This window comes from Maylandia zebra, linkage group LG22 (genome assembly GCF_041146795.1).
Source record: "Maylandia zebra isolate NMK-2024a linkage group LG22, Mzebra_GT3a, whole genome shotgun sequence".
Taxonomy (NCBI): domain Eukaryota; kingdom Metazoa; phylum Chordata; class Actinopteri; order Cichliformes; family Cichlidae; genus Maylandia; species Maylandia zebra.
In genome coordinates, this window is record NC_135187.1 from 8,414,014 (window position 1) to 8,428,380 (window position 14,367).

Below are 14,367 nucleotides of genomic sequence, written 5' to 3' on the forward strand. Positions count from 1 at the left end.
ATAAAAAAACAGCTGCAGCACATGACAGAGGCTCGCCTGTCATACCAACTGCAACTGTGAAGGATACAGACAAGCCAATTTCAATTTTTTCGGAGACAATATTTTATTAGTTACCAGCAGCTTCTTTCCAATCAAATGTGGCATTTTAACATTGAGATACAGTTCTAAACCATTTCCAACTTAAACTCAACTGAGAAGAGGCACTGTCATGTGATTCAGGTAAGTGACAATGCCATAGAGTTCTTTTTCCTGCGAAAACTCTTGCGATGGGTTTTAATCAGCATAAGCCAGTCCTTGAGTATAGAGCTGTGCCTCAGCGAGGATGATCCAGGGTGGGAGGAAGATGTAAGGGAAGATGTTGCCCGCTGCTGCCAGCACACGTCTTGTTGATGGATTCCCTGAACGGCCATTCATTTCTTGCCCTTCTGAGCCTTCTCTGCAGCCTTGGTTGTCTTTCCGGACACTTCCTTGGGGATAACAGACTTGATGACACCGACAGCCACTGTCTGCCTCATGTCACGCACGGCGAAACGACCTGAAATAGGAGCAGGGGAAAGGTGGGGTTAGCTGCTGTACATTATGCCTAGTCAAATCAAGTAGGGCTTCTGGGAAGCAAACTTACCGAGGGGAGGGTAGTTGGAGAAGGACTCCACAACCATGGGCTTCTGTGGGATCAGTTTGACAATGGCGGCATCTCCGGACTTGACGAACTTGGGGCTGTCCTCAAGCTTCTTGCCAGAACGACGGTCGATCTTCTCAACCAGCTCGCTGAACTTGCAAGCAATGTGGGCAGTGTGGCAATCCAGCACAGGGGCATAGCCTGCAGCGATCTGACCGGGGTGGTTCAGGATGATGACCTGTGGACACGCTAAAAGTTAGCATATTCCATAATACAACCCAACCCTGAAGACTCCCAGCACCATTGTCGCCACACCAACCTGAGCGTTGAAGCTCTCAGCACCCTTGGGTGGGTCGTTCTTGCTGTCGCCAGCAACGTATCCACGACGGATTTCCTTGACGGAGACGTTCTTGACGTTGAAGCCAACGTTGTCACCGGGCACAGCCTCGGGCAGAGACTCGTGGTGCATCTCCACGGACTTCACCTCAGTGGTCAGGTTAACAGGGGCGAAGGTGACGACGGTGCCGGGCTTGATGATACCAGTTTCAACACGGCCGACGGGTACAGTTCCAATACCTGAGAAATTAAAACATTGTTAAAGCACAGAAAAACATGGGTGTAGTGCAATACTAGCCTTGTAGTACTATGACAGTTCTCACCGCCAATCTTGTAGACGTCCTGCAGGGGCAGACGGAGGGGCTTGTCAGTGGGGCGGGAAGGTGGCAGGATGGCATCCAGAGCCTCCAGCAGGGTGGTTCCAGAGGCATTGCCGTCCTTGCGCTCGATCTTCCATCCCTTGAACCAGCTCATCTACAGACAAAAGTCATTGATTGTTTAGTCCATGTTCAGTCAGATTAGCAAATTGAGATGTGTGGAATGGCTAGCAGTCCTCACCTTGTCACTGGTCTCCAGCATGTTGTCTCCGTGCCATCCAGAGATGGGGACGAAGGCAACGGCGGCGGGGTTGTAGCCGATCTTCTTGATGTAGGCGCTCACTTCCTTGGTGATTTCCTCAAAACGAGCCTGGCTGTAGGGGGGCTCGGTGGAGTCCATCTTGTTGACTCCAACGATGAGCTGCTTTACACCCAGGGTGAAGGCCAGCAGGGCGTGCTCACGGGTCTGGCCGTTCTTGGAGATACCAGCCTCGAACTCACCAACACCAGCAGCAACGATCAGCACAGCGCAGTCAGCCTGAAAATGAACACCAGGATGCAGATTAGATCCAAGTCTGCTGCAAGGCGAAGTTTGCAGGAGTCAAATCCTCATGTTGGAGCTTATTGTTTTTACCTGGGAGGTACCAGTGATCATGTTCTTGATGAAGTCTCTGTGTCCAGGGGCATCAATGATGGTCACGTAGTACTTGCTGGTCTCGAACTTCCACAGAGCGATATCGATGGTGATACCACGCTCACGCTCGGCCTTCAGTTTGTCCAGCACCCAGGCGTACTTGAAGGAGCCCTTTCCCATCTGAACGGGAAGAAATTAATGAAATTTAAGGTCACAAATATCTACATGGAAAATTTCAATGTGGATCCTAAGATATAAATTTTAAGTGCATTCAGTATTCAAATTACCAGGAGCCCCCCCTCCTCAAAAAGGGACATTAAATCACCTATGATAGGTACAAACATAAAACCCACAATTTTCCAAAAGCATTAAAAGTATTTCTAAATCTTAGTGTATGCAAGTCATATTCAAACAGGTTGTACTTTGTTTTGTGTATAAATTTTAAGGATTTCTTTTCACTGGAGGCCTCAGACTGTCAGACAAAGTGCACATTCACCACCAGTGCTCTGCGCGCGATAAGCCCCACCCCGCATGCGCGCACACGGCTGTTACACCCTCATGCCGGGCAGTTGAGCTCAGAGGAAGGCATGCCGACGCCGCCATCTTGGACTTTTTAACAGAAACTGTTTTCAAGACAAAATGGATAAAATGTAACTAAATACACAAGCTCTTACCTCAGCGGCTTCCTTCTCAAACTTCTCGATGGTTCTCTTGTCGATTCCTCCGCACTTGTAGATCAAGTGACCGGTGGAGGTGGACTTGCCGGAGTCGACATGGCCAATGACCACGATGTTAATGTGGGTCTTTTCCTTTCCCATTGTTTTAGTTTCTGTGGGCAAGATTAAATAAAAATAAAAAATTGCGTTAGGCTTACTATTAAGTACCCGTTAGGCTTCGTTAACAGACATGCATGTACAACTAAGCTATCGCATCTTGAGCCCGGCTACATTAGGAAACCATCCCGGCATGTAGGCATAATGAAAGGCGGTGAAAGAAAAAACAAAGCCTACTGAAACGTATTGTCTTTTTAATTTATACGGAGTTAAAAACTGAAATTCAACTCCATGGCTACTCGGGCGCTAGGCTTTAGCCGCTAGCAGGCGGCTGCTACTGCTAGGCCTCACTCGGCCACAAGCCAGCCGAGACACGTGTTACTCCACTGGGCCACGTCGGATAAAGTTACAAAGATCGCCAAATATTCAGAAGCTCTCTCGTCCGGACTTCAAGCACCTGTTGCCGGATAAATACGGGCAGTTGTTTCAGTGAGGAGAGAGAAGAAATGCCATTCAAGCATCTTCGGATCTCCGGTCTTGCAGCCCTCCTTTGTTCCCGTTGCCCACTCTACATTTTCGCCTCCCTCGTAAAAAATCTTTCGTCAAAAGTTTAAAAACAGCATCCAGTAAACCCACTAACGCACAAACCTCACAAAAAACTATCATGTTAAATACAATCAGGCGAGAACGACCTTTACCATTTTTTAGGATTAATTCCCTCGAAAATTAAATCCACAGGTTAGTGTCAAGTTACGTAACCGAAAAAGCAAAGTTTGGGATTAAACGAAAGAAGCACAAAGAAGATGCTAACGCCTAAACAAATCACGTTTAACTACAACCGTTAAAGGCCCGAGGCCGGGTCCCTCTCTATGTGAAGAATGGGAGCTAAACTCACCGGTGTTTCTGGGTTTTCACGGCCAAAGCTACTGCCCCTAAGCCAGGTAACAGAAAGAGGAAGAGTGGGGCCGGACTGGGAGATTTTATACTCAATGGGAGGCGGCCTCATTTCCCGTCACCCTCCCCGGCGCAAAACCCCGCAAATCACACACATTCCTGCAAAAAACGTCAGCACGCCGCCGAATGAAGCCCTGCAACATGCATCATGTCTCATCAGTGATATGAATAAAATCAAAAAACATAATAATAATAATAATTAATTAATAAAATAAAAAAAAATCTCCAGGGGAGAAACGAGGGTGACTTAAAAGATACAGAAAAACACATCTTTAAAGTTAGATTTCACACAAATCCCTCCACTTTTATTATGAAAAGGTGCACACTTTTACATTTTCCAGACATCAGAACACAAAATGCTAGGATGCTGAGGGAAAATAATAATAATCTACTTTAATGCTATTTAAGTGAAATATGTGTAGTATTGTTGTACATTAAAGAGTACTTTTATTATATTTTAGGGTTTTTTTCTTAGGTATAAATGATGTAATTTGGCAGCACCCATAGAGCTTTTAGAAAGAAAACATTAGCAGCACTCAAGTCAAGGAAAAAATTAACTAGTAGAATGTACTTTACTAAAGCTACGTATACACGTTTATATATTAGGTGGCCAAGAAATGACTGGAAGATGCATAAACCTCTGTTAAGGGAAAAAAGACTCGTGTCCATAACAGTCAAGCTTCCAGTCTCCCAAAAGGTCTCTTTATGCCAGGAAAAACCCTGATTCTTATTTATAATAATTCAGGCTTATAATTAGCACTGCAGTCAAACCCTTCAGAAAATAATGGGAAAAGGGGATTGCATCTGTGCTTTATTTTTAAAAAATGTTTTAAATATTCATGATAATTCACTGATTTTATGTTTTTCAGGGACATCCGAGCAGAAACGTCACACACAGGTAACAGAATTTTGATTATTTTAATCACAATTTATGTTTTAGAAGTTTCAAACCTCAATCCAAAGTCCCTGAGGACACTCCCCACTTCCAACTACTGTTAACACTGGGTCGTCTCATCAGTCTGATAAGATTATTTAAATCCAATGAGATTCAAAGAGCACCCAGGGTGGGGGGAAAGATGAAACCCCACTGTTTTCAAGACACCCTATCAGCCACACATCTACATTCCTGGCAGCTGGGTGTGAACATGTTTGATTGAATTAAAAGTGGGGGCTTGTTTACAACTGCAAACCAAAGCATGGTGGGAAATCCAAAAATATATATCTAAATCTTAAGAATATTTACAGCTAATGTGGCCACATTTTCTCTGTGCACCTCCCTGGTAAATCTGTACATTGTGAATAATTAAAACAAATAAAATAAAGGTGGAATAAGGCTGAGAACTCGGTCAGAGGATGCTGCTTGGAGGTCAGGAGGTCAGATTCTGCCTCTTCCTCGTCACTCTGGCATGTTGCCCAGCACAGAGGCAGCTGGCTTCCCCTGGTACTCTCTCACATACATACACACTAAATACTGGCTCGGCTTTCTCTTTGCAGTTCAGGTAGCAGGCACTTCGACTTGGCAGCTGCTGCCTTCACTCAGCACCAAGCACAGCGATGGCGAGGGGGGTGGGGGACAGAGTGAAAAGCCTGAGAGGTGGGTAGGGAGATAAGAAGAGAGCACGGAGGAGATAAGAGCAGAAAGAGCGTGGTGTGGAGCAGCAGGACATTTACAGTTGTTAAAGAGCTCATCTTGGCAGACACCTTTTAAAGTGTAGGTCTTTTTATACGCAAAACACCAGTAAATGCACTGCTTATGCATGCATGTGAATTGCTCTTAATGTTTGACTATAAACCAGTTCTGCTGTGTTTTACATCTTTAAATATAACCCGTCAGACAAGCTACAGATGAGGAGCCACGCCAATAACACAATGAGAGATTTAAATGTATTCACAGGGTGGATAACTGCCATTCTCCAGGAAGGGTGTAAAAATGTGAGCCTCAACAAGCTTGCAGGTAACTGGTAACCAAACACACCACCTGTGGATGTGATTCTGTGAACCCCTTTCATCATAAATCTGTGTTTTCCCTGCACATAAAAGGGGCTACATGAGCATGAAATACATTTTTGTTTATTAAATGGCCAAGAATTTCAGTTAAGTAAGGTAACACAGGGTCATTGCCTTAACTATAGCCAGGAAACACCCTGTGAATTCATCAAATTTGGACTATCTCACCATCATTACGGAGTTTTTCACATTGTTTCTGTGAATTAGTCAGGCTGCACTTCTCTTTTGTGCTGTCACAGTAGGTGGCAGTGTACCTGGAAAAATAAACAATGAACTTTCAGTCAACCATAAATGAATCAAAAATAAATAAATGCTCTAGCGCCGAAAGGTTGCACTAGCAGTATTAACAGAAAAAATGTGCCTCTGTGTAGGTACACTCATAAACTTTTTTGCATTGCAATAAAATACAAATGAACAAGTTCAGATTATACACACTTGCAGTTTTTCTTTGAGAGTACAAAACTACTATGTGCAGCCCTTCTACCAAACAAAGCCACAAAGGTGCTCAAGGTTTCAACCTGTTTCCTTAAATAGAGTATAGGTTTCTTTTAAAATCTTTCTTTTAAACTTTGAGAAAGTAAAATCACTTGAGGTCCAAACTAACATAGATCATCATTATTTATGTCTAAAGAAGGTAAATGCTACTTTTATGTTATCATTTCCCCATCTGCGAGCATCCAAGGATCCGCTCTCATAAATTTCATATAAATGTTATAATCAAATGGGATCTCCAGGACCTGTGAGGACATCCACATGTCTGCTAATTTTTAAATTTACTCCTTCAAAAGTATGACAACAGCGACTTCTTGTCAGCTTCGTTTGCAATTTATGCATGTTCATTGATTTAAATGGCCAAAAATAACAGGAATATGCTTTGACTTCAGGGAAGTAAGTTAATACAGATTCTTTCATGGGGACTAGTGGTGGTTATGTGCATAGTCGCACCTCAGAGACCCAGCTTGAGGATAAAACCATACCTCCTGACAATCAGCCATTGTGAACCAGAAATGATGCAGTTTTTCTTGACTTTGATGATAAATGATCAATTGCTTGATCTCTAGGACTGGTTTATATTTTGGGGAAATATACTTAAAAAAAAAGAGAAGTATATTAAAATATGACACATATAGTAACACACAGCTTATTTGGATATTTAGTTTCCATCACAAGATAAAACAGTGATTTTCCAAACACAGGACCCAAATCCATAACTGTACCTATTAATTACAATTTGTCTGCGGTCTTCAAACGAGGTGACTGGTTTTGACTTGTGAGCGCACAAAAATGTGGACAGGCGTCTTCTGCCAGGCAGTTAGTTTGTACCGTTGAGGTGTTGCCTCTGACCTGGAGCCTGATTGACAGCTGTAAAAATGTCTTCGTAGAAAAAGGATAAGTGTGATAAAATAGGGACTATTTAATCTTCCTCCCTAATTTATGAGGTTGTCACTGATGAGTCAATAAGGAGTCAGGAAGGACCTGAAATTTAGAAAGTCAGTTTTCCAGTCTTTGAAAGGTGGAGTGAAGAAACATGGCAGAGATCCAGGGGTGAATTCAGCATTCAAGGTGATTTAGACACGTAGGCACCTGACCTGTTCTCCCAGGAAAGTGGCTTTAGCTGCGTCTTTGGCAGGCAAACACACCACCCAGCTGCATTCACTTTCATGGTCGCCGGTCACCACTTGGCACATCAAGATCTCACGACCTTTGCACCCATATTTTAGATAACAGATCTTTCTGTGGTAATACTGCGCTCATTTGAAAAATCCACTGGGCTTCTGATCATCTGCATCATATTATATCACTCTATATTTCCTCCAATAATGACCTCAGTTGTAAACATAAAGCTGAGCAAAGTCCTTCTGAAAGCAAGTCCCACCTCGGTCCTCATTTCACTTTTTGGCTTTTCAGTAGTTATTTTATAAAATGACCAGACATTTAAAAAAAACTGTAGAGATCGTGAATACCAGCAAAACTGTTTAAACAAATTACACTAGTTTCAAGCAGTGCTCAGTTATTTGATGCACATTAAAAAGACATTCAGCATTCTTGTTCTTTTATTTGCTTATTAGTTAGAGAGATTTGAGAGCAGCGGCACTTGATTAATAGGTTTGATATTCACTATATTCAACATAAATGTTGTAGTAAACACAAAGTGTTTACAGTTTTGCAGCTATACAGCCATAAAGTACTGAGCATGAAAACTAATTCTCAAAGCATCCTAGTTAGGGCATTAGTAAATGATCCAAATTATTTATTGAACCAATTCATTCATTCATTTCATTCATTCATTTATTTGTTCCTTCCAAAGCAGTCTCACTGTGGTGCTAAAGGGAAAAACTGGGATCACCAATATCAGCGGGATCTATTTTTAGGATAACATGAATCAACCTGTTCTCATCACAATGCAATGTATGCTTCCTGTTTGCCCCTGTTACATATCGTTATCCTTTAGCATTAGGGCTCGAGGCTGTGTCAGCCAGTTACAGATAGCAGTTTCATTTTTACAAGGCACTAACAACAACTTGGTTAGCTTTGGGCAATATTGAGGTTTTGCAGTCATGTAATCACTCACCATGTGAGTGATTGCTGAAGGTTGCTGGCAGTTGCAGGGAAATTGATTACTAAAGCCCTAGTCACACAGGCATAGAGGGAGTCAGAGACCCTCTGGTCACCAGGAAAAACATGTATTCCCTGACCAGTTGCCAAAAACCTCCTTGTGATTGCAGTGATTGGCACTAACAGATTGTCGTAGTCAGCTGTAGTTTCTACGGAAAGTACCATCTCGTCTGTAAACACTTGCTAGCTAATCTCTGAGTGACAGTGAAACCGTGAAACACAAACCGAAAACAGAGATTGCTCATCTTCAAGGTAAAAAGTTCACCTTTTGTGTTGGTTGCAGCGCTGAGGCCCAAGTCAGCATCCTACAGACAAACAAGCAACTACTGCAATTTGCTTGTGACCAAAGCAATCACATGGAGGTTTTTGGTGCTAGCAACCAGTCGGTTACTAGTATTGGGTTATGTACTGGTGTTCACATCATCCAAATATGCTAGCAGCTCTCAAGCAGTGTGTGCATGACATCACACAGGGAACTTGACCACAACTATACTTTAGCATTGACGCCCCAGGGATGAGAGTGGGCTCTGTTGAAATGTGCCACATTTTATTCTGTTAGGCTACGTCCACACTAGACTGGATACATTTGAAAATACGTTTTCGTCTGAAAACGCTCCGCGTCCACACTATCGTTTTCAGTCATTTCCACAGAGTTGTGCATCCACATTGAAACGGACGAAAACGCTTACGTTCCAGTACTGGGCATGCGTGAAACGCAAGACGATTCGGTCTGCCTCATTTCTGTCTGCAGTTTATTTACTTTCCAGCTCTTTGCACCGAGTTTTTTAAATAGACTAACAATGAGGTGCAGTTGTTGTTGCGAGTAACACAAAAGTACAAAGTTGGAAAAGCGAGTGAGAATTAAAGAATTTGAAGAAAATCTAACTGGAGCATGTACAAACTGATATTAATCTTTAATAGGGCTGTCAAAATTGAGAGCAAACAAAACAACTGCTGTTTATTGCCCTCCGCTATCTTAGTTTAATTGGTCACTTGACTGCATCACATGACTAAAATGCGTCATCGTTTTAGAAAGTCTCCGTTTTCGCTGTCCACAACGCGACGCGAAAGCACCGTTTTCAAATATTTTTGAGAGCGTTTTCAAAACGCTTCGTTTTCCTTCAGCAAAAGCGCCGTCTCAGTGTGGATGGGAGGCCAAAGCGTAGAGAAAACGATGTGTTTTCAAATGAAAACTTATTAGTGTGGACGTAGCCTTAGGAGCACATATATGGTGTGAGTAATGGTAACTGATGAGCCCATCTGATGCTTATAGTGTCCAAATCTAAGTTCCTAACACTTGCTACCAAGTGAGATTAAACTCGCAGTAGTTACAGTTTTGCAGCCAAGTCAAACAGTATATACTCAAAACCATAAATTTTAGCTTCACTGTGGCACTAAATCAAAAGTGAGGGGATCAGCTGTCTCACTGGACTCATTTTCTGGGTACCATGGATATTTGTGCCACATTAATTAGAAGTCCAACTTACTAGCAGTGCGTGGGTGCTCTTCTTCCAGCTCATAAAGATTTAGTCTGTTAATGATAGGACGAGTGAAGAGAGTGAAGTACAACGGCTGTGCTCTTATTTCAGGGACCAGCTAGAACAGGGCGGCAGAGAGGAAGAAGTATGACTCTTTCTGTGTGTGTGTTTGTGTGAGTGAAAAGGAGAATGTGATTCAACAGGCCGACCGACCGGCAGTCAGTCCCTGGCAGCACGTCAGTGATGACTCATCAGGTATGAGCGGTGGTCATGACAACGGCAGATCTGAACATTTCACTACTGACGTGGGAAAACATGTTTGTTAGTGAGGAGGATAGATAGACACATATCAGAATTGCAATAAATATACATTTTAACTACTTATAACCATGTAGTCAAGCATTTAATTTCAAATATAATTTTCCATAGTGCCATTGTACATGTACAATGATAATAAATGGCTATTCTAAACTATAATACATTTTATTTATAAACCCTCTATTGATTAAGCTCCCAATATGACCAAGTGGGTTATTTAAGACTACCTAGCTATAATATTTTACACAGGAAATGGCTCTGCTTGTGTACATCATATCAATACTATTTTTATTTATAAGAGATAATATAAAAAGTTCTGATTAATTATAAGTTTCAGTAATTTTTAATCCAAAGTATCTGTGTTTTCATTGTCACCTCAAGCATTAAATACAAACCTCAAGTATCTACTCAACACCTGTTAGCCACAGGTCACTGCAAAACATCACAAATTGATTAGAAGTGGGACGTTACAATAAAATAAAACCTGATAATGTTACGCCATACAACCTACAGTATTAGTGTCTCATTTCAAAAAAAGTAGAAGAAGTAGGTCAACAAATGTGATGTTAAATATTTTTACAAATAAACGGCACTAATAGATTTACAGCTGGGGCCGTCTATGACTTTAGGCAGTCATCTGAGGGTTAAAGAGCCAGAATTGACAGATATATGCTCAGCTGCTTTTGTTATCACAGACTCAGTGACTTAACTAAATGTGTGGCCAATTGTGCTGACGTCTGTAGTCACCACCCCCTGCCACCCCCAAACGTCTGAATTTGAGTGGAAAAACCCCGACTGCAATTAGATATGCATGCTTTTCTCTCCTTCTCTTGTGTTATATCCAAATTCAAATGCCTCAAGTAACAAAATCCTCAACATAGGTTTGAAAAGGCTCTGGTGTTCCAAAATTATTTGGACACTCAAATATTACATCTACACAGATTGATTTTCATAACTTCGGACATTTAACTGCTGATATGACACTAGGATTTTTTTTAATTATTCAAAGAAATCAGTTTGATTTAATATTAGGATACATCTCAATCAATGTTTTATAAAACGCATTTTTATTTGAATAATTTTACCTCCCACAGTAAACACAATGTCATTTGAAAAACATCCTGTTCTTATCTTACTTGAAATCACATTTTAAAAATTCATTTTAATGTGAATTATGTTTGTTTATTTCACATTTACCCTCCAATAACTGGTAATATTTACAAAGGAAGTATTCAGTTTCAAAGCGCTTGTGTATCTGGTGTAAGTGTTTACCATTATTGGGATGTTTTAGTTGCAGTCAAAGAAGAGACAAAGGCCACTTATGGTAAAGTTGTGGTGGACAAAAGGATCACCATGAGACTGGCTCCCATATTGAACTAAAAGTAACTATGGAATTTTTAGATTTACCGGATTTATGGCTGCTTTTCATCAAAGATGGACCCTTTCAAAACACTAAAAACGTATTAAAAAGCAGTTAAAGGCATTAACATATCTGGTAAAGTCCAGTCTGGGTTTAGAAAAATAACAATATGGGATCAGCTTTATTTATTTGGAGAGAAATGAATGACAATTTTATGAGTGCAGACTTGGGTAACATTATTGTAAAAATAAATAAATAAAAAGGTCATTTTGTCAGCACATTATCTGTTTTTTTAAATGAAGGCTTTGTAAATGGTCGCTAGTATTTTAAATAAAGTATTAAAACTGAAAGTAGCCTCTGTTCTTCTTATCTACATGCTTAGGTCCAATTAGACTGATTGTTTTCTTAAACCAGTAGCTTGTATATGGTGAGTAAATGACACTTCACAATAAAAAAAAATCTAAACTTTGCATTTATGCAGGTTAGACCATTAAACATTTGACTAAAATAGTTAATTGTAATAGTTTAAAATAAATGTCTATAATTTTGCTGACCTATTCTACTTCTCGGAGCCACTTTATAGTAGAGTCAGAGTGTTATATATTTTTATTTTATAGTAGTATATTGTATTTTACTTTGACGTTTGTTTTCTGAACTCAATTTTACTGTTCTCCTTTATTTTTTGTTTTTCCTTTATCATTGTATTTTATACAGATTCTACTTCATAAATGTGTTATAGCTGATGTTAAATGTCATAATATGACATATAACATTTTTTTTAATATGTCACCATTAGCCAAAGCTTTATAGAGTTAATTTTTTTCCTCTGGATTGTTGTAGAAGATGCTGGATACATAAATAAATATACTTGAACTGAATTGTGAAAATAACTATTCTCACTAACAAGAATTTCACGGTGAAGTCAGTTTCTGGTATCGCTCACAGTCTGTCTCTGTTCATCTGGGGCGTCACGATATGAGAGAAGAGAGATGGCTGTATATGTTTGTTCAGCAAGATGGCAGCTACATGTTTAAGCTTTGTGGTGTATTAATAGTCTTATGGTGGTAGTTTCAGGAGTATCTTTGGGCAGTAATTCAGTATTTAGATTATATTTGCTGACTTATGCATTTATTATAAGAAAGAAACACATCTGGCATGGTGTCAGTATTCAAAAACCAACTATTTGCAAAATAGATCTTAAGAAAAAAGTGGATGAAACCTTAAAAAACCTTACATAGATCGAGCATCACCCCACCAGGAAGAGCAATGAATGAAATTGAATTGAAAAAATATCATTTCAACACAATTGGCACCCTTGTATTAATCTAATGTCGTACTGTGCGTTGTAGCCTCCAGAACAAACATGCCCACATACTCTTGGGTATAGAGTGTAGCAAAGATCTCACACAGAAAAGATGCTGATGCTGATTTAAAAGTGGGCGGCAGCAGCATCCACTCAGTCCTGGTACATCAGAGTTTTCTTTGTGAGCCAGTTTTTAAGAAACATAACTGGTGTGTCTGAGTGGGTGCAGGGTAAAAAAAAAAATCACTGCTAACATTCAGAAAATCCCACGTCATTGGCATTCATGTGCATACAGGCAGAGTTTAAGGTAACTCAATCTGAACTGCAATGTCAGCACAGACAGTGTATGCAAATACACCCTGAATGAGCTGCAGGAATGGGGACAGTTAATGCAAATAAAGCACATTTGCAACACATTGCTGGGCCCACATTTGCTTTTGGCTGCTACCCTCCACACACTCATGTTCACACTTTCAGAGTATTCCCTTTAGGTTTCCTGGCTCTCATCTGCATTTCTTTCACACTCCAAGTGTTAAGAAGAAGACTGCATGCATTTAACAGTCTGCAGGGTAAAATAACATCTGGCCTTTGCTACTTTGTTTCATTGCAGCCTCAATTCATCTTATTGAAATGCCTCTTTGATATCTCCTGACCCATATGCCACTCTTTGATTTGTAACCCAGTTAAAATATTGTATTAGAAAATACAAATAAACATTATTTCTCTCACTAATAAAATGTGTTTTCCTGATTGCAAATGTAGTATTTTGAATATGTTCAATAAAGCATTCAACACTAATAAAATGTGTGATTTTTATCAATTAATATTAGTATGATCTCATTAGTTCATCTTCATTTAGGTTCAGGTATAAAGGTGAAATGATTCCCGAAATCATTAAATATAACCAGTGTTTCCCAAATAATCAGCATGAAACAATTTCAGTCAGTTAGTTGCAGCAATGTGTCACATCTATATGCATTTCTGACTTCAGGGCTGTGTGAGTGAGCAAACTGAAATGTTTAATGTGAATCTGGATTTTAAAAGAAGGAATAGTTAACACAAAAATACAGACTGATTATATATGAACAGGATAGATGTCATCTCCCGCAGGCGTGTCTTTGTGCTTTATTAATCTACACCAAAGGGGTGAATACCTGCTAACTACATTATACCCAAAAATATCAATTAGGTCACATTAGCTGCAAAATGCTAACTGCTATTTATTATTTATTTTTACCAGTGAAACCAATATAACATCTCCACATTCACAAATATACATTTCTGACATTCAAAAACAAAACCAAAACAAATCAGCGACCAATATAGCCACCTTTCTTTGCAAGGACACTCAAAAGCCTGCCATCCATGGATTCTGTCAATGTTTTGATCTGTTCACCATCAACATTGCGTGCAGCAGCAACCACAGCCTCCCAGACACTGTTCAGAGAGGTGTACTGTTTTCCCTCCTTGTAAATCTCACATTTGATGATGGACCACAGGTTCTCAATGGGGTTCAGATCAGGTGAACAAGGAGGCCATGTCATTAGTTTTTCTTCTTTTATACCCTTTCTTGCCAGCCACGCTGTGGAGTACTTGGACGCGTGTGATGGAGCATTGTCCTGCATGAAAATCATGTTTTTCTTGAAGGATGC

The 14,367-nt window shown here is 40.3% G+C and overlaps 1 protein-coding gene across 1 annotated transcript; it reads right to left on the reverse strand.

Annotated features, from left to right (window-relative positions):
- Positions 1-78: 78 nt before the first annotated feature.
- On the reverse strand, positions 79-3,731 carry LOC101482309 (elongation factor 1-alpha). Its single transcript, XM_004572715.6, has 8 exons — positions 3,575-3,731; positions 2,581-2,735; positions 1,907-2,086; positions 1,514-1,810; positions 1,279-1,429; positions 939-1,195; positions 623-857; positions 79-535 (listed from the first exon to the last, which is right to left on the reverse strand). The coding sequence occupies exons 2-8, from the start codon at positions 2,722-2,724 to the stop codon at positions 411-413; spliced, it is 1,389 nt and encodes a 462-aa protein (XP_004572772.3). The 5' UTR covers positions 2,725-2,735; positions 3,575-3,731; the 3' UTR covers positions 79-410.
- Positions 3,732-14,367: the final 10,636 nt, after the last annotated feature.

Bases quoted from the DNA above. Each gene is read 5' to 3' on its own strand.
- LOC101482309 (XM_004572715.6), bottom strand. From the start codon at position 2,724: ATGGGAAAGGAAAAGACCCACATTAACATCGTGGTCATTGGCCATGTC. The intron at 1,811-1,906 runs GTAAAAACAATA...GTTCATTTTCAG, and splicing joins TGATCACTGGTACCTCCCAG to GCTGACTGCGCTGTGCTGAT. The intron at 536-622 runs GTAAGTTTGCTT...CTCCTATTTCAG, and splicing joins CTCCAACTACCCTCCCCTCG to GTCGTTTCGCCGTGCGTGAC.